The sequence below is a fragment of the Rhinatrema bivittatum genome, chromosome 3 (genome assembly GCF_901001135.1).
Source record: "Rhinatrema bivittatum chromosome 3, aRhiBiv1.1, whole genome shotgun sequence".
In the NCBI taxonomy this organism is placed as follows: Eukaryota; Metazoa; Chordata; class Amphibia; order Gymnophiona; family Rhinatrematidae; genus Rhinatrema; species Rhinatrema bivittatum.
The window spans coordinates 179,252,408-179,271,099 of record NC_042617.1 but is presented as its reverse complement, the minus strand read 5'-3'; the positions used below and the strand labels follow the sequence as shown (position 1 = coordinate 179,271,099).

Below are 18,692 nucleotides of genomic sequence, written 5' to 3'. Positions count from 1 at the left end.
TTCCTCTCTCTTGACACCCCCCCCCCCGCAAAGACTCCCTTTCTTTATTGCACACACCCCTCCCTACATAGGATTTCTCTCTCTCTCTGGCAAACATACACTCACACCGGCTCCTTCTCTCTTTTGCACACTCATAAACCCTTCACAAAGGCGCTCTCTCTCTCTCATACACATCCCTTCACATAGGTTCCCACTCATACACAAACATACAACCTCACAAAATTCCTTGCTCACACACCCCCTCAAAGGCTCCAAATTGGTCCACTGGAGCCTTCTTCAACTTCGGTTGTGAACGGGATCAGCTCTGCTTGCAGCTCGTCTTCATCCGCAAACCGGATGGGTTCTGCTCGTGGTCTGCCGGGCAGCTTAAAATTCTGTGCAAATTTGGCACCCCATAGTAGTGCAGAATTCCTCCAGGACTACAACCTGCAACCCAGTAACAGCAGTACTAAGAAATAAATGCAGGTAGATGGTGCTATATCCTTTTCAGAGTTTTCATCAAATCACTTGCATTTCCACCATTCTTTGGATCTGTGCAACTCACCCCATTTAAGCTTCCCAGGTCTTTCACTAAATGCTCATCTGTAGAAGCTTTATAGTTGACAACAGCATGCTGTTTGTCCACACTACGTGACTGAAAAACATAGAAAAATATAAATTATTTATTAAGAAAAATAAACATTTCTAAGACATAAGAATATTTTTTTTCCTTTTTCAACATCAAAAGGTCTCCAGGTAATACGTAAACCAAATTCTTAAGCATGAAAAATGTATGTAACAAACTTAAGGGTAGACCACTTTTCCTGAAATTATTTCTATCAGATGTATGGTATCTGTGATATGATACTTGCACCAATGTTTAAATTTAAAAATCCTGATTTAAAATGGAAATTGCTGCAACCACAACCCACTGCACTGAAATATCAGACTATTTTGTTGACAGTGTTACAGATGGATTATAAATGTGGATACAACTGTGTGGTTGCTGTGTTAGTCACTTGAATGCATGGAAATAAAGGTCAAGTTAGTCATCATATCTTTTTATTGCCTATTATTTCCACCCAAAAAAATGGTAAGAGGAAGAAAACAAAAACAGAACTACTATGCCATTAAAACATCTAGAGGTAAAGGAGAGTAAACCACCAATTTGGCTGTATTATCTTGCAGAAGGTAAAAACCTATAATAGTCTTGCGTTCAAGGTACAATATCATGGTACACAGTTATACTGAATAAAAGCAGGGAAATAACAGTATTCCAGTGCGAGCTCAGTTTTTAGAGGTTTCCTTCTAGAATAATGAGAAATTACTGCTTACCTGATAATTTCCTTTTCTTTAGTATAGACAGATGGATCCAGAACAAATGGGTTATACACTTTTACCAGCAGATGGAGACGGAGTAAAGCTGTCGTCACGGTATATATATTGCTGCAATGACATCAGCCCGCCAGTATTCTCTCCAAAAGTCAACTGTGGACAGACTAACAAAGTGATAATTAACAGACAACCATTCCAGCACTCAGTCAACTGGAAAACACTGAGCTCAGACAAAGAATGTATTAAACACTAGTCTAAGGACTGGATTAATACTTACCAGTAACCTCTGGAACACACGGCCACACAGGAGAACAATAGCACAACCCACTGCCAGCCAAGGGTAGGAAGGTGGATCCACCTATCTTATACTAAAGAAAAGGAAATTATCAGGAAGTAGTAATTTCTCATTTCTTAGCATTTAGACAGCTGGATCCAGAAAAAGTGGGATGCACCAAAGCTTCTTGCTAACAGAGCAGGAGGCTGCCCGCGGACCATCAACACCGCTTGCGCAAAGGCTGGGTTCTCCCGGGCTTGCACATCCAGATGATAAAACCTGGAAAAAGTGGGTAAGGAGGACCATGTTGTAGTTCGGCAAATGTCGATGGAAGACAATCTAACCTCTGCGCCCATGACACTGCCTGAGCCCTAGTGGAATGAGCTCTAATCGACTAGGCACTAGCTGATCAGCATCCAGATTCACGGCCGTGACTACCTCCTTAATCCAGCAAGCTATTGGAGCCTGCGACGCCAGCTCGCCCTATTTAATACCATCATATAGAACAAACAGACAATCCGTCTTCCTGAGAGGTTTAGAAATCTCCAAATACCTCATGATATGCCTCCTAATGTCCAAGAGCCACAAAAGGCGATATTCTTCTGCATCTCTTTCCCTGACCAGAGAAGGCAAGGAAATGGGCCGATTCAAGTGAAAAGCCGAAATCACTTTTAGTAAAAAGGAAGAAACAATACACATCTGTATCGCCCCCAAGTCATTCAAAGGACTGGCTCCCAGCAAGTCAAGGCCTGCAGTTTGGATACTCTATGAGCTGAAGAAATTGCCACAAGAAACATCATTTTCAAGGTCAGTAACCGCAAGGCGAGATTACACATTGGTCAAGAAGTAGGGCCTGCTAAGAAATCTAAAACTAAATTAAGACTCCACAAGGGCACCTGTAACCGCAAGGCAGGACGAAGATGCTTCACTCCTTTCAAGAAGATGGGCCACATCTGGATGAGACAACAAGGGTCCACCATTCACCTGACCCCTGAAACAGGCAAATGCTGCTACCTGTAAGGAATTAAGGGCAAACCCTTTACTCAATCCATTCTGCAAAAATTCCAAAATGAGCGGGATTTTAATCAACTGGGGAACAACCCCTTGATTTTCACACCATGCCTCAAACACCCTCCAAACCCGCACGTAAGCCAAGGAAGTGGAGAACGTTCTTGCTCGCAAGGTGGACCGAGCCCTCTCAAGGGCCATACAGTAATACAAAACTGAGTTGGATTTTCGTGAAGAACAGGCCCCTGCCGTAGTAGATTCCTGTGTGCTGGAAACTGGAGGAGAGAGTCCACTAGAAGCCTCTACAGATGTGTATACCATGGTCTCCTTGGCCAATCTGGTGCCCCCAGAAGCACTATCCCCCTGTGACTCTCAACCTTCTGGACCATTCTGCCCAACATGGGCCACGGGGGAAAGGTATACAGCAGCTTGCTCTCTGGCCACTCCTGCACGAGGACATCAATGCCCAAGGATTTTGGATCTCTCCTGTGACTGAAGAATCGAGGAACCTTTGCATTGTGAGAAGACACCAGCAGGTTCAGAAACAGAAGGCCCCAGTGAAGCTGAAATGTCTTGTGTGACAATTCCCATTCTCCTGGATCAAGACTGTGCTGAGAAAGTCTGCTCTTACATTATTTTCCCTGCAATGTGCAAGGCTGAGGTCTCCTGAAGATGCACTTCCATCCAATCTATAAGTTGGATTATCTCCTGAGACCACTTGCTGGCTCTTGTTTCCTCTCTGTCGAATCATGTAAGCCACTGTCATTTCATTGTCCAACATTATCCAGACCGCTTGACCCTGCAACCTGTCGCCGAACCACAAACATGCCTACTGGACCATACGGGCTTCCAGCCGATTGATGTGCCAGAGAGACTCTTCTGTACTCCAGCACCCTTGCACCATCAGCTCCTGACAATGAGCTCCCCAACCCTGGAGGCTCACATCTGGCATGAGCACTAGCCAGACCGCTGATCTTAGGGAAACCCCCTTTCTTAGATGATCCGCTTTTAACCACCACTGTAGTTGAGAAAAGACCTCCATCAGCAGGTGGAGCCGAAAAGTCTTGAGATTGTGGGCTCCAACAAGACAGCAGAGTGTGAAGAGGATGCATTTGCACCCTTGCCCTCAGCACCACCTCCAGGGTCCCCATCACCAATCTGAGCACTGTCAGGCATATTGTGTTCGTCAATAGACACAACTGCATCAAAAGCTTCTGAATGCAGTCCTCCAGCAGGAGCACATTGCCCTAGCAACTGTGATGGCTGAAGATTGTTTTTGGTCAGCTTCATATCCCAACCTAGCTCCTGCAACAAGGAGATCACCTTGCATGAGTCCCAGAGGCTCTTTTCCAGACTCTTGGCCTGAATTAGCCAGTCGTCCAAGTATGGGTGAACCAGGACCCCATCTTTTCTCAAATCCGCCGCCACCATCACCGTAACCTTGGAAGACGTTTTGGGCATGGTGGCCAAAACAAAAAGGTAGCACTCGAAACTGATAATGATGTCCCAAAACTGCAAAATGCAGAAATTGTTGATGCTCTAGTCAGGTGGGAATATGCAGGTAATCCTCTGACAGATCGAGAGACATCGAACTCTCCCAACTGTACTGCCATTATCACTGAGGGCAAAGTTTCCATGCGAAAATGTGTCACCCACAAATGATGGTCGACTCCCTTGAGATCCAGGATAGGACGAAAAGAGCCCTCCTTCTTGGACACCATGAAATAAATAGAATAGTGGCCCGTATTTACTTGAGTTGACCCTCTACCTCCTCAGCTTGGACGTGGGTTGGCACACCTTCACTGGGAGACTCATGGTGCTCTACTACGCGAGCCTGAGCCCCAACTGGGCTGCCTAGAATAAAAGGACTAAGATCTACCCAAAATTTTGAGTCCTCTGAAAAGCTGCTCCTCTGTAGGGTCGAAAACGTCTGAATCCTCTAGCATGACCTCTCATGCTGAAGGATCACGGCGCCTGCTTATCATCTTCTGGTAATCGAGGAACTGGTGACTCACCTCACTTATTTGGCCATTTTCTCCAGTTCACTCCCAAATAAGAGCGAGCCTTTAAATGGCAAATTCGAAAGGTTAGATTTCAAGCTTGTATCAGTTGACCAATTTCTCAGCCATAGCGCCTATGGCTGAGAAATAGGCGCTATTACCAAAGCCACTCCTTTGGCCAAAGTGCAGACCAAGTCGCAGCCTGTATCTGCCAAAAAGGTGGCCACTGGTTCCATTACTGCCCTGGAATTTACACCAGACTCATCAATCTCCTGAGAGAGCAATAAACAAGAGCAAGCCTTCAGGGAACAACAGGAAGTTATCTGCAAATTCATTGCCATTTCTTCAAAGGCCTGCTTAAGGATAGCCTCAATTCTCCTATACTATGCATCCTTCAAGGCCGCTCCCCCTTCTATGGGAATAGTCATCAGCTTGGTAACCGTACACAAAATTGCGTCCACCTTGGGAAAATGCAATTGCTCTCACGTAACTGGATCTATGGGGTACAGTACTTACAAGACTCATCCTCCTTTAAAATTAGCTTCTGGGCGCCCATTCAAGATCAAATAATTCCCGAATGGTCTCCCTAACAGAAGAAAGCAGAAGACTTTATGCAAGGAAATCAAAATGGGATCTTTCCTTGGCTCAGACATGGATTCAGCCCCAGGTACTCCCTGTTTTTGGCGGCATGGCGGGATTGGCAAGGAAGGACTGAGAGCAAGACCGGCGAGAATCGTGCTGTGGAGCGCCGAGGGCACATGGACCCCCCCCCCCCCCACTGACCCAAGAAGAGCGCCAAGGAATGGGACCTCCTGGCGTCCTGCGGCCCCGGGAGAAGGAGGCATCGGGGACTGCAGGTCGGTAGCGGCTGGAAGCAGGGGAGGGGGAGAGACTAGCACCACTAGCTTGCACCCCGGGTCCGGCCCAAATCCCAGTGAAAAACGAAGGTAAGGCTGAGAAAGGAAAGAAAATCCAACACAAAAAACACCCCAACACTCCCCCAAACCCGATGGAAAGTGATGGGAGGGGGTGGGGGATGAGGGAGTACAGACCTGGAAGCAAGCCCTTCACGCTCCCTAAGGCTGGAGCCTGCTAAGTCCCCCAAATTCTTTTTTTTTTTTTTACTTGATCCCTCTATAAGAAAACAAAAAGAAACAGAAACTAGGAAACCTAAGCTCCTGTACTGGGGGACTGCACAGTCCCCTGCTCACATCTGCTGGAGTCAGAAGAATACTGAGGAGTGAGGCAAGGGAAGAGTGCTTATATAGTGCCTCCCCTCGAGTTTTGTTCTGACTCCATCTGCTGAACGGGGGACATAACCCACCGTCTGGACTGATCCTGGTATGTACAGGGGAACATTGCACTATTTCAATTCAAAACAAAAGTGACATTTCACAGTTAAAAGTTGTAACATGTCTTAATTTGATAAATATTTCATCTTTGTAGTTGGCTCATTTTTTACTTGTACTTAGTTTAGGCAAGGTCTGTTCTTGGCGTCCTCTTCCCCTTGGGGTGGTTTGTTTGCAGAGATGGACTCAAAAGGAGAGTGTAGCAACCCCTATTGCTTGGTGCCAAGGGCAGTCACCCTGCTTGCCCACCCCTCACAATGGCCCTGACTGGTGGTCTGATTGGGATTCTATTACTACTACTACTCATCAAGGCAATGTGCCATTACCAAGATTCCGAAGTTGCCTTGGGCTAGAAGGGTCTCTCTCCTTGGGATCCCAAAAGCAGCAAGATCTGGGAACCGTTGCAGTAGTGTTTCCTCACTTGTGCCCATCAAAAGATTGAGCCAGAATTATTACGATACAAATCTTATTTGAAACTGGTGTCAATTATACACAAAGCAGTTTTCTAAATTTGCCTTAAAAGAATATTGGAGCAGAATGCTCTCTTTTGCTTAGAGGACCAGTAAAGATAAATCAAGATAAACAAACATCATTAACTGTAGACATAAGTACTATTTCTACCAAATGAGCTATATTTTATACAAGTGTTGATACTCATTTTACATGCTTTCTTGAGTTACTGCAGACAGGCTTGCAAAGAGATTTATTTTTAAACAGATTTCCACTATGTCAGCAGAAACAGGTGGTTAAAATATTCATGAAGGTACAAACATAGCAAACGAGCAGAAAAGGCCCATCATAAATAATGAGGTAAGGGGGGGGGGTTAAGTTTGCAAGTCCTGGGGCCAGCCAACATAACTCACCCCCAGCCCCTTCGTAATACCAATAGTGAATCTGCCTCCAAGTTTGAGGAACCACAAGTTCCTCATATTCCCTGGCTCCCCTTACTTCAGGGCAATCCGTAGTCCAAATTGCTCCTGCCTCGCTATGCAAGATGGTGGCAGCTGACCCATGCCTCTCTTGCAGTCCAGCATCTGCTCTGCTCATGTGCTACAGGGGCCAGCATGCATTAAGATACTATTAGTGAGTGCTCCTTCCATGAACATGCATTAATTGCAATTACTGCATCCTAAATGGATAGAATGTGCACGATGGCTTGCCAGTACATGTGCAGTCAGTCCGAGTGAAACAAATATTACACGAACGGATGGCTTTTTAAATATAATGGAATGAAACAGGATGAGCAATGCTTAGATAAATAGTAATAAAGTATTTATAACCCAATTAAGTTTAAGTCACTGTTTTAACTGCTAACAAATGTTACAATAGCCCTGTGGTAAAGAGGGTTCTACGGTAGACAGGATAAACTGATCCCTAAAATTATTTCATGCTTCACTTTGATTTGCATTTGTCTACAGTACCTTGCCTCTCGCTATATGGATTGAGTTTGATATATGTTATGTGGTGGCTGCAGAGTCAACACTGGGCTTAGGACTTGCAATCCATGTTAAAATTGCTTCTCTCTCTCCACCCCCAATCATAGTTTCTATGCACCACAACCCACAATCTCTCCTTTCGCCAACCCAATTAACACCTCTCACACTCCCTTTCATAATCATGACATGCAGGAACATGGGGCCCCCCAACGCATGAAGCCTGGTATAGCTGTCTAGATTCCCCCAGTCCAAAGGACAACCGTGTCTTCTGGTTATTAGACTCATGCTTCCTTCACTGTCAATGTATTTTTTATTTATATATTTAAGTTTTTTATATTCCGCTTTTCACACTTTTTCAGCACTTCAAAGCGGATTACATTCAGGTATTTCCCTATCCCCAGAGGGCTTACAATCGAAGTTTGTACCTGAGGCAATGGAGGGTAAAGTGATTTGCCCAAGGTCACAAGAAGCAACACTGGGACTTGAACCCTGGTCTCCTGGTTCATAGCCCACTGCTCTACCCACTAGGCCAGCGGTTCTCAACCAGTGTGTCGTGACACACCAATGTGTTGCCAAGCACCAGCTGGTGTGTCGCGGTTCCCAGTGTCCCAAAGCCCCAGTTATACTTCCCTTTACCTTTTTCCTGCTCCCACGGGCCAATGGGAAACCTCCACCCTTCTTCCTGCCCCCGCGGGCCAATCGGAAGCCTCCTCCATTCTTCCAGCCATTGGGAGGAGGAAGCCGCTGATTGGCTGGTGGAGCAGGAAGAAGGGGGGCATCTCACTGCCTGGGGGTGGAGTGGTTTGAGGGGGGTTGGGAGGAGTGGCAGTGTCCAGGCCCATGGCGGCGAAGAAGCCCGACGCTGTGACCGCCACTTGGAAGTGCTGAAATTAAACACAGCGGCGAGCCACAAAAAGAAAGAGATCAGCCGCACCAGGATTTCACGCTTTCAAAGCAGCAGGGAACTGCGATAGAGTAGGGATTCCCCAATGCGGCAGACCACCAGTCAGGGCTATTGTGAGGGGTGGGCAAGCAGGGTGACTGCCCTTGGCACCAAGCAATAGGGGTTGCTACACTCTCCTTTTGAGTCCATCTCTGCAAACAAAGCACGAAGAGGTCAGTTGCTCCAGTGTTTACGACCTAATTTAATATTTGTAGTGTTGCCTTTTCATAGATAGGGTTGTTATGTGTTCCATAATGCAGGTTTAACTTTGTGCAGATTAGTTTCTGTGCGTTATTGCAGATCCTGGGACTGTGTTAGGTGCTATATTTCTCTTTTCATTTCTCCAGGTTTGCACTGCATGCAGAGTGGCTTTTTTTGATTTTCCATTCCAGTTTGTCTCCATATTTATAATGTGTGGTCTTTCTGTACTTGGTGAAGGTCGGTTCTGTGTGTGTGACCAAGGTGAGGTATTTTACTAGCATGTAGACCATTGTATCAATCTTATTTGTTGTGTTTTCTCAATAGGATATGCATTAGTGGCAAATTATTGCCTTTTCATAAGGAGGGCTATTGTGCCTGGTAGTAAAGGGAGTTTGTTTTGCTTTTACTAAGATGTCATCAGAACCAGAATATCTTTTTTTGTATGGTGAGTTCTATGGGTAATGCCTTAGTTCTGCTCTGCATCCATTGTTGGAGGTCAAGGGGGTTCCCGTGGATGCAGAGTGTATGTTTACATATAGCCCCATGACGGTCATATGTTCAGTGTGTCACGCATGTGAGAACCATCTTCAGGTGTGTCCCGGCCGAAAAAAGGTTGAGAACCACTGCACTAGGCTACTCCTCCATTCCACTGTTTTTAAGATTTCATATACATATTTTTAATACAATGTTTATCATTCTCTTGTTGTGGAAGAGGTCAGTCAGACAATGGAATCCTGCCTGAAGGCTAGTAGTTAATTTGTAAAATGTTTATACTTTGTTCTGCAGTATTAGAAATGCAGCCTTTAGACAGCAAAGCATGAAAAAAAATGAAAGAAGAGAGGATAAAAACAGTTTTAGTTCCTTATTTTAAAAGCATAATGAATCACCTAATTTAAGCAGCAGCTGTAGCTGAAACCTAAGAACTCACATGACCAGTTCTGTGCAGTTTGCAGTTATTTTATCTAAAGTACCTACAAGTGGTCTTCACCAGGAAGCATTTGCCTAGCATAATATTAAACTTTATTTCATAGAGAATCCCTACTTTTATTAATATACCATTTGAATAATTAAAGATTTTTCTGAATTCACAAGCAAAATGACTGGAAGGTAATTCCAGACAAAGGTAACTGCTAGCCTCACAATAATATATAGCCAGATACATGAAAGACTGACTGGTTGATTGTATACCAAATGCTGCACTGTACATGATGTCATTTGTTTTGTCCATGCAGGAGGAGGGAGATATTTAGCAGCTGGCAGGGAAAAGAGAGGGACACGCCTATAGAAGCAAATAAACAATCTGCAGATTATGAAGCTACACATAAGTAACTTAACTTTCAGTCCACATGTAAAACTTACAAATGCAGGTTTACATTTTAAAAACTTCACATTAACAATGACCTAATTTAAAAGTTAAGATGTGCTGTTGCCTAATTTTTGCAACATCTAGCACTAGTGGGAAGAAAACAGTCCATTTAATGCAACTGGCTTACTATGGTTAAAGTAGTATAGGGTTGTTTTGCTTCATTGTATCTTCTTCAGAAACAGCATATAAAGGCCCAATTTATGCCTCACAATGTCTTCTGTCATTACAACATATGGGAAATAGTCATTATGTCAAGTCAAGTCTTCTATTTAATATTAATAAAAAAAAAAAACACTTTATAAAATTAAGTCACTATTATTAATTCAGGGGCGGATTTTCAGAGCCCTGCTCGCGTAAATCCGCCCAAAACCGGGCGGATTTACGCGAGCAGGGCCCTGCGCGCCGGTGAGCCTATTTTACATAGGCTCACCGGCGCGCGCAGAACCCCGGGACTCGCGTAAGTCCCGGGGTTTTCGGAGTGGGCGTGTCGGGAGGCGTGTTGGGGGGCGGGGCCGGAGCGCACGGCGTTTCGGGGGCGTGTCGGCAGCGTTTTGGGGGCGGGTACGGGGCGTGGCTACGGCCCGGGGCGGTCCGGGGGCGTGGCCGCGCCCTCCGTACCCGCCCCCAGGTCGCGGCCCGGCGCGCAGGAGTCCCGCTCGCGCGCGGGGATTTACGCCTCCCAGAGGGAGGCGTAAATCCCCTGACAAAGGTAGGATGGGGGTTTAGACAGGGCCGGGCGGGTGGGTTAGGTAGGGGAAGGGAGGGGAAGGTGAGGGGAGGGCAAAGGAAAGTTCCCTTCTAGGCCGCTCCGATTTCGGAGCGGCCTAGGAGGGAACGGGGGTAGGCTGCGCGGCTCGGCGCGCGCAGGCTATACGAAATTGATAGCCATGCGCGCGCCGATCCAGGATTTTAGCCGATACGCGCGACTACGCGCGTATCTACTAAAATCCAGCGTACTTTTGTTTGCGCCTGGAGCGCAAACAAAAGTAGGCTATTCGCGCTCGTCTGAAAATCTACCCCTCAAAGAAGATGGTTGGAAACAGAAGATGACTGAACATGTGAACAGAGAGACTGACTTTTGTATTTGCCTCTCAAAGCGAAAACTATAATCCAACCTGGAGGAGGAAAGAGAACACAAATCCATAACTATATTATAGAACGTAAGTGAAAACCAATTAGAAAATAATAGCCCAGCATTAAAGATCAGCTATTTCAAATCAGTAAACAGGGTAAAAACTGTATTCATATTCTGTATTGAGAAAGAGCAAAGTTGCTTACCTAGAAACAGTTGGCCGAATTTTAAAATGGCCATGCACACAAATACCAGCACTTACATGTGTGGCCGGCCCCTGCGCGCACCGCATGCATTTACAAAAGGGCCTGGCCACTTGCATAAGTGCCAATACGTGCACAAGTGCCGGACCCTGAAAAAGGGGCAGGTCAGGGGGCATGGTCTGGGTGGGGCAGAATGGAGGAAGGGTTTAGGTGGTGGGGAGGAGAGGGGAAGAGGGAGGGGGTTTAGATAGGAGTGGACTGGGAAGGAACGGGGAAGGCCCGATTGTGTCGCTGCACGTACCTTACTAAAATTATCCTCCCTGCACGCGCCGCCCACACACGCAGATTATAAAATATGGCGCGCATGTGTGCGCGGCCCATGGATTTTATAACGGTGGTAATATCAGATGGATCGAAGGAACATGTTATGGCCCAGCCCTCTGTCAACTTCGATGGACTCTAGTCCTCGAACCCAGCACTAACAGGAGGGAAGCGCTATTCCTGATATCCAGCACTCAGAAGGAGACACTGTTGTTCTCAACGCCCAGCCTCAAAGAAACCCTGTGCTGGTGGTCCAGCCTTCAAAGGATCCTGAGCCAATGTTTTCACTTGCAGCACACCTTGAATCGGGGGCCCATCTATCCAGATGCCCTGAACTAGGGACTCAGCAATCCAGACACCCTGTGCCAGTGGTCTAGCTCTCGTTTCCCTGTGCCAGCAGTCCAGCACCCTGAAGAGGGTGCTGTCTCAGCCTTGAAGCATCCAGAAGAGGATTCTGGCCCAGCCTTGGAGCATCCAGAAGGGGGTGCTGTTCCAGATGTCCAGCTTTCCAGGCAAGTCTTGACCTGCCTGTCCAGGCAAGTTTTGTATTGCCTCATCCAGCCTTGGAAACACCCTGGCTTATCCATCCAGTTCCGCAGACACACCCGAATAGTTCTTCAGAATCAAGTTCCTGCTTGCTATAGCTCCCATGGACAATGGGACCCTGGAGGAAAAGATCTTGAGAGGGGGTACTGTCACAGATTCTCTTGTCATGCAGCCTCTCCCTGCTCTGGTTTTGCCTGTCATTACTCCTTCGGCGAGCCTCATCACCAGCCTTGCTAAGCTCCTTCTTGCTGCTGTCGCCACACCCAAGTCCCAGCCCTATGTAACCCAGTTTTGCCAGAACTACCTTGCCTCTTCATAAAGTCAGTGCTCTGGCCTGGCCATTCTAGCCTTGTACCTTGCCTTGTGGCCTCTGGGCCTGCTCTTTATATCCTGCCTTGAGGTCTTTCAGCCTGCTTGGTCTTGTATCTTGCCTTGATGCCATTGGGCCTGCTCTGTCGTGTATCATGCCTTGAGTTATTCGGGCCTACTCTATTTTTGTATCCTGTCTTGTGGCCTTAGAGGCCTTTTGGCCTCTAGCCTACAGGCCTCCAAGCCTTGCTGCTTTTGGGTTTTTGTGTTCTCTGTTGTCTTGCCTAGTCCTTGTCTGGTCCTGTCCTGTCTTTGTTTGGTCTTGTTGTGTTCTTCCCAGTCCAGCCTTGCTATTGTCTGCCTTGCCCTTTATCAGTATCTTGCCTGGTATCCTTGCCCTGTTTCTATCTATGCTAAGCTCCTGTCCAGCCTTGCCCCAACCTGCCCAGCTTGCTCCAGTCTCAAAACCAATATGAAATTCTGTGAGACTATTTGTTTGAAACGATCCTATAGTTGTTTCCCTTGAAACAGCTATTTTGTAAAACACAGCTTATGCTGGGGGTTGGGTATTTTTTTTTCTCCAGCCGCACTGACAACTACTGTGCATCAGATGCTCTAAATAACATGTGACTGTTATTAAAAACTTTAGAATTGGGAATGTGGACTGTCTAATCTTTTTGGTACACACACAGTCCCCTCTTGCTGTGATTTTTTTTTTTTTTTTGACACAAGGAATAAAATCCTTGCCTTCTTTCTTGCAGTCGCCAGCCTTATCCCCTTTAGTCTACAAGAGGAAAGACAGTTCTATTTACAGCAGTTCCTGGTAAGGAAGGAGATAAAAACACCACTTGGGTGGGTAACTTGGTGGGATTTTCAAAGGATGTAATCTGTAACCCTCTTTATAATCATGAAAACCCAGATGTCCAAGGTTACATAGGCAATGGTTTGCGTAGAACCTTAGCCCACAGACTGGAAATTTGTTTGGATCCAATCAAAAATCCATATCTGGTCTTGATATCTTGATAGGGTTGATATATGGGGTATTAAGCTTCTGTGATTCTATGGGCAAAATCTCAAGCTCTTCAGTTGACAGGAAAAAGCAGATAGAGGAATTTGTTTTTTTTGAGAAAAACACTATTTCCTCTGTGGGATGAAGAAGGTGGCAGTAGAGAGTCTTTGAAGGGTAAAACATAAGAACATAAGAAATTGCCATACTGGGTCAGACCAAGGGTCCATCAAGCCCAGCATCCTGTTTCCAACAGAGGCCAAACCAGGTCACAAGAACCTGGCAATTACCCACACACTAAGAAGATCCCATGCTACTGATGCAATTAATAGCAGTAGCTATTCCCTAACTAAACTTGATTAATAGCCGTTAATGGTCATCATTGATAATATCCATTGTTTCTAGATTTGGTCGCCAGAGGGGTTCTCTCCACTGCATAATATATTCTCCTTCAGGCCTGAGGCTTGCAACCAGGAGAGCCTACAAGCACCAATAGCCATGGTCAAAGGTGCTCTGCATTCCTTCTTGAAAGCATCCAAGATGAATGGATCACAAGCTTTCCAAATTTGCCAGTGATCAGCAAGTAAACACATTTTTCTTGTTTCTCTTGAGGGAGAAACTAACAAATACATTTTTAAAACCCGGCGCGTGGAAATCCCAGGAGATACGCGCATGGCGGAGTCGAGCGCACTTTCAAAATGGCCTGGCCATGCGCATATCTCCCGGTACGTGCGGAAGAGCTGGGGTTTTAAAAAAGGGGCATGCCGGGACAGTGCCATTAGGTGCTGCCTGGTGAAGTGTGCACTAGCAGCCAGCCGGCACATGGAACTTACTCCTGCTCTATCGAACGGATACGTTCTGAAACAAAACAAAAAAAAAAAGGGAAAGTTAGAGTGGGTTTAGGGATCGGGGAGGAGAGGGGGAAAGGGAGGAAGAATAGGTAGGGGGATAGGGAACTGGGCAAAGGCCCGATTGCGCCACCGAGCTTGTATTTCAAAATCCCCTTCCTTACATGCATGAGTGGAGACCCACGTGCACATGCCGATACAAAAATTGGGCACACGTGTGCGTAGGTATCAGATTTTATAACATGTGCGTGGCAACACACGCATGTTATAAAATTGGTGCATCCACGTGCGCGTGCCAGGGACTGCGTGCACATGGACGCGCATGCGCAGCTTTAAAAATTTACCCCTAAGAACTTATGTGCACCTTCTAGAATGGAATACGTGCATTTGATTATATAGATGTGATAAGTTGTTATAAGAGATTGAAGCATAGTATTCTGAAAAACATTTTCCCTGGAAGCAGCAATGAGGAGTCGGACTTTCTGTTCTTTTCTTAATGACTTCAGATTGTGGTAATTGGACACTTGTTGAATTTTTCAACTGTCTGATCATGATATTTGGTGTCTGCCTTCTTACATATGGGAAGTACTGATAATGGGCTCTCCCCTGTTCTTCTATGTACATCTAGCAGAAGTTGATGAAAGGGCATTATCACAAATTTCGTAAGGGCAACAAAGTAGTTGAAGAGGCCTAGTAGTGGTGTCCTGTGCTCACCATCAATGCCCAAATTAAAGGGAATGGCCTCAATCATTCTCTGAACAAAAACTGAAAATGAAAGGCAATCAGGAGGGGCCTTCCCCTAATCTGTTGAGAAACGTGGTAAAAAGGAAGGTCAGAATATTCCTCTTCTTTCCTCTAACTTGTAGGCTGGACCCCCATTCAGAGATAATGACTTGAGCTGCAGTCTGAAATGGCACAGACACCTGAGCCATAGATTCTATGAGATGGCTCCCTGTACACTTGCTTAACTACTGGAGAGGCTTCCCTCTATGAAGGTATTTGGCTCCAAACTAGCACAGACAGTGCAGATATCAAGCCTTGTGCTGAGACAAAAGACAGCAACACAAAATTGCTCAGTTATATAATAAAGGTCTTGAGGTCTGGTTCTACTGGTGCCACAGATAATGCTGAAGTACTCAGCACAGAACTCCACCTATTGACAGGCATATCGAGGATTTTTCTGTCCTCACTCAAATATTACAGAGGTCAAAAGTGGAAAGATTTCAATAGGAAAGGAAAGAGCCTTCTAGGTGCCCAAAGGAGAAGTAGAAGTTGCTGTGATTCACATACTTGGAGACTACTGCGGCCAGTCTCATCTTGGAAAGTGAGTTCACCTCAAGACAAAACTGCTTGGGATGGCACACAGCAAACACCACAACCTCCCTGTTCTTAGATCTGTATATCTTAAGAGAAAGATGTTGATGCCTCAAGGCCTTCATTCAAGACTTAGCACCAACTCTTTCAATTCAAGTGCAACCCAAAGAAACCTTTTTCACAATTCGAGTGGTAAGGTTTCCTGCTCCTGGGATTATGCTTCAGCTGCATCACTGAAGTGTTCCCTTGGCACATAAGGCTCCCTGGCAGGTGACACGACTCCTGGATCTTTTAGAATCAATGTCCTTGGTGCCAGTGGACTTGTACTGTTCTCTTCTTCACAGAGAAGATGTTGAGTAACTTCACCTCTTGAGCTAGATAGCCCTGAAGGACATCTTTGTACAGAAGCCAGCCAGAGACATCTAGTCTACTCTCACATTTATACCTATCTTTTCTCATGGGCAAACTCATCATGTTCTTGTCCCAAGTAGAACAAGCAAACCTTTTGATGGTACATGACGGACATCTTGTAGTTATGAGGGGGAAGAGAATTATTTGAAGCCATTAGAATGTTTCTTGGCCATAGTGAGAATATCTGATATAAAATCAAAGGACAAAAGGTTGGTAGGAAAAATCTAGTCTGAGCAGCTGAAGCAGGCTGCACCAAGGGAATCTATTGGGGCTGAACAACCACATCAAAAAAGAAAATAACTTTTTAATTTCCATAAACTCCTCTAAGAAACTATCAGATAGCAGAGAGAAAAATGCATGCTGAGGCAGCCCGATTTTCCAAAAAGAAAGACTTGGCAGTGAAGAGAAAACTAAATAGGCATATGCGACACAGGAAAAGGGCTCAGTGAGGCAGCCGCTGCCCAGCAAATTCCACATTCCTATAAGACTTTTGCAGAACACTCTGGGAGATGTTCTGCATCAGCACCATTAGATGCAGTCATCCACACGTGCGACGGGTCATTCTGCTTGTCCTTGGAGAAATTAAATAATCCCTGTAGTAACACACTGTCATCTTTTTAAAATGGGAGGAAAAAGCCCTTTTAGTTCTCTGACTTGGTTGATACCTGCCCTTTTCGGTGTCGAGAAACTAAGAGAAAACATGTCACAATCTTAAGTTTCCCAACAACCAAGAGAATAATTTACCAACAACTCCAGAAATATATTTCAGTCTCTAGATAAAATAATCTATGACCTTTAGCCAGTGGCCATGATTGAAACAATGCCACAAATTACCACACACAGCCTGATCTGATTACTCCAGATTTCATAAATAATATATCACATACTGCATGAGCCAAATTAAATACTCTATAGCAAGTAACCTGTTATACTCTTCAGAACATGGTTTCTCCCAGAAGCTACTTGAATGGTTTCAATTATAAAAATGTAAGTAGTAATAAGATGTAATAGGAATGAGTAATTACTACTTTCTTTGTGCACTTTTGCAGGTTTACTTTTCTTTAAAAGACATTTTAAGATTTTTTTTTTCCTTATTTCAAATTTTAGCAAACACCAAATATGTGTCAAATACATTTTAAGCTAACGTGAAAAACAATAACATGGTATAAAAGTCAATAAAGCATATCAGCCTGAATTGACAGCAATTTTCTCTAGCTGTGTCTAGTACGAATATAATTTACTATTTTTTTTTCTTTTTTCGTATATGAGCCTATGCTACCTGATTTACACATAAAACTCTTTTTACAACTTTCTTATATTAAACAAGCTTTCAGATGTGATTACTTCCAAATGGGAACAGATCTTGTATATCGTGAAGGGTATTTATCCTGCATAATCAATGTGGTAAGACATTAGTAAATTACAACTGCTGGCTGCAAAGCTAAAAAATTAATAGGAGGAGAAATGATAAGTTGACTAAATATGATAATGAGCCTAAGGGAAAGAAATCTGGCCTGCTAACATCCAAGTTCTGATCAGTCACACATGGCAGGCTGATGCAATTACCTGCAACATCAGCTCGCAGTCATCTCTTCCAACAAAAATCATCTCTCGAGGCAGGCGGTGGCGTGTGCCTCCACTGCTCACCAAAAACCAAGATGTCAAGCTCATTTTCTGCTTAGGTGCTCAGTCCTTGGTAAATCTACGTCATCCTGCAAAAACAAAAGGAGATGAAGAAAGCAGTTGAGTATTTTTAGCTGCAGCTCCCACTGGCAAAAAAAAAAAAGAAAAAAGAGTAGATAGTACAAATTGCAGCTTTTTGAAACAGCTACAGGCAAGATGGGTGTATTTTTCTTTTGTAGAATCAAAATCGGATGTCACAGGAAATGATCAACACTATTAGATGAACTGTGGCTCATACACTAAATATTTGTAAAGATTGGAATGTTACACTATAGATTTCAAATTATATAAAAAGCTGATCACCATCAACCAACGGTAGCAAAACTGGAGTTTACTTGCCCAAATTAGCATGTGCAAACATTCAAAATAATCCAAATGCACTGCTGATAAAAGAGATTTGGCAAAATATCAATCCTTTCAAAAACACAAGCCTTCTACAGAGCCATTGCAAACAGAAGTATGTATGGTGCATGCCATCCTCTGCCATGGGTTAGGATTGTTATTAGAGAACAAAATATTCACAACCTACATTATCTGGAGCAAAATCATTATTTTATTAATCATGGCCAACTAAGAGTTATAGACAGGACTATGAATATTAAACAGACTTGCAGTTCCATTTCTCAATGAATAGCTTTAGCTTGGAGAACATAATTTAAGGGGGGGGGGGGGGGGGGAATGCATATGTATTAAATTCCCTTTCTAAAAATATTTCTGGATAAAGTCATCAAGGCTTACATATTTTTATTTTCAGCTTTTAATGCTACAACTCCATTTTGTTAAATATGACCAGCTTGCTCAGAATTCTTTAAATCCCCATTCAGTTTACAACTTCCTGCAGCTGCTCTTATTCTCCATCTGCTAACTTCCTCTAGAACTGGATTTGTATATCGATGCCAACTAATCTGAATATGAAAAACCTTGCTTCGATAGCAAGTTTTTTTTTTGTTTAGCAAAGTTACACCCCAAATTATACAGGATTTCTTTTTAAAAAGTGGTATTTAGTTGCAAAACAAAACCCTATAACTTCAAATAGGTCATTCCATATCAAGTGGAGAAGGCATCCATGCTCAACCTCCTCCAAATCG

At 44.5% G+C, this 18,692-nt stretch overlaps 1 protein-coding gene across 10 annotated transcripts in view; it reads right to left on the bottom strand.

Annotated features, from left to right (window-relative positions):
- CEP170 (centrosomal protein 170) overlaps positions 1–18,692 on the bottom strand; it is a 350,277-nt gene that overhangs the window by 283,793 nt on the left and 47,792 nt on the right. For all 10 annotated transcript variants that reach the window (XM_029593969.1, XM_029593972.1, XM_029593975.1 and 7 more), the window contains exons 2-3: positions 17,488–17,633; positions 545–634 (exon numbers count right to left, since the gene is read on the bottom strand). In XM_029593969.1, the coding sequence (XP_029449829.1) occupies positions 545–634; positions 17,488–17,592 (195 nt within the window). In that variant the 5' untranslated portion in view covers positions 17,593–17,633. The remainder of the gene's footprint in view (positions 1–544; positions 635–17,487; positions 17,634–18,692) is intronic.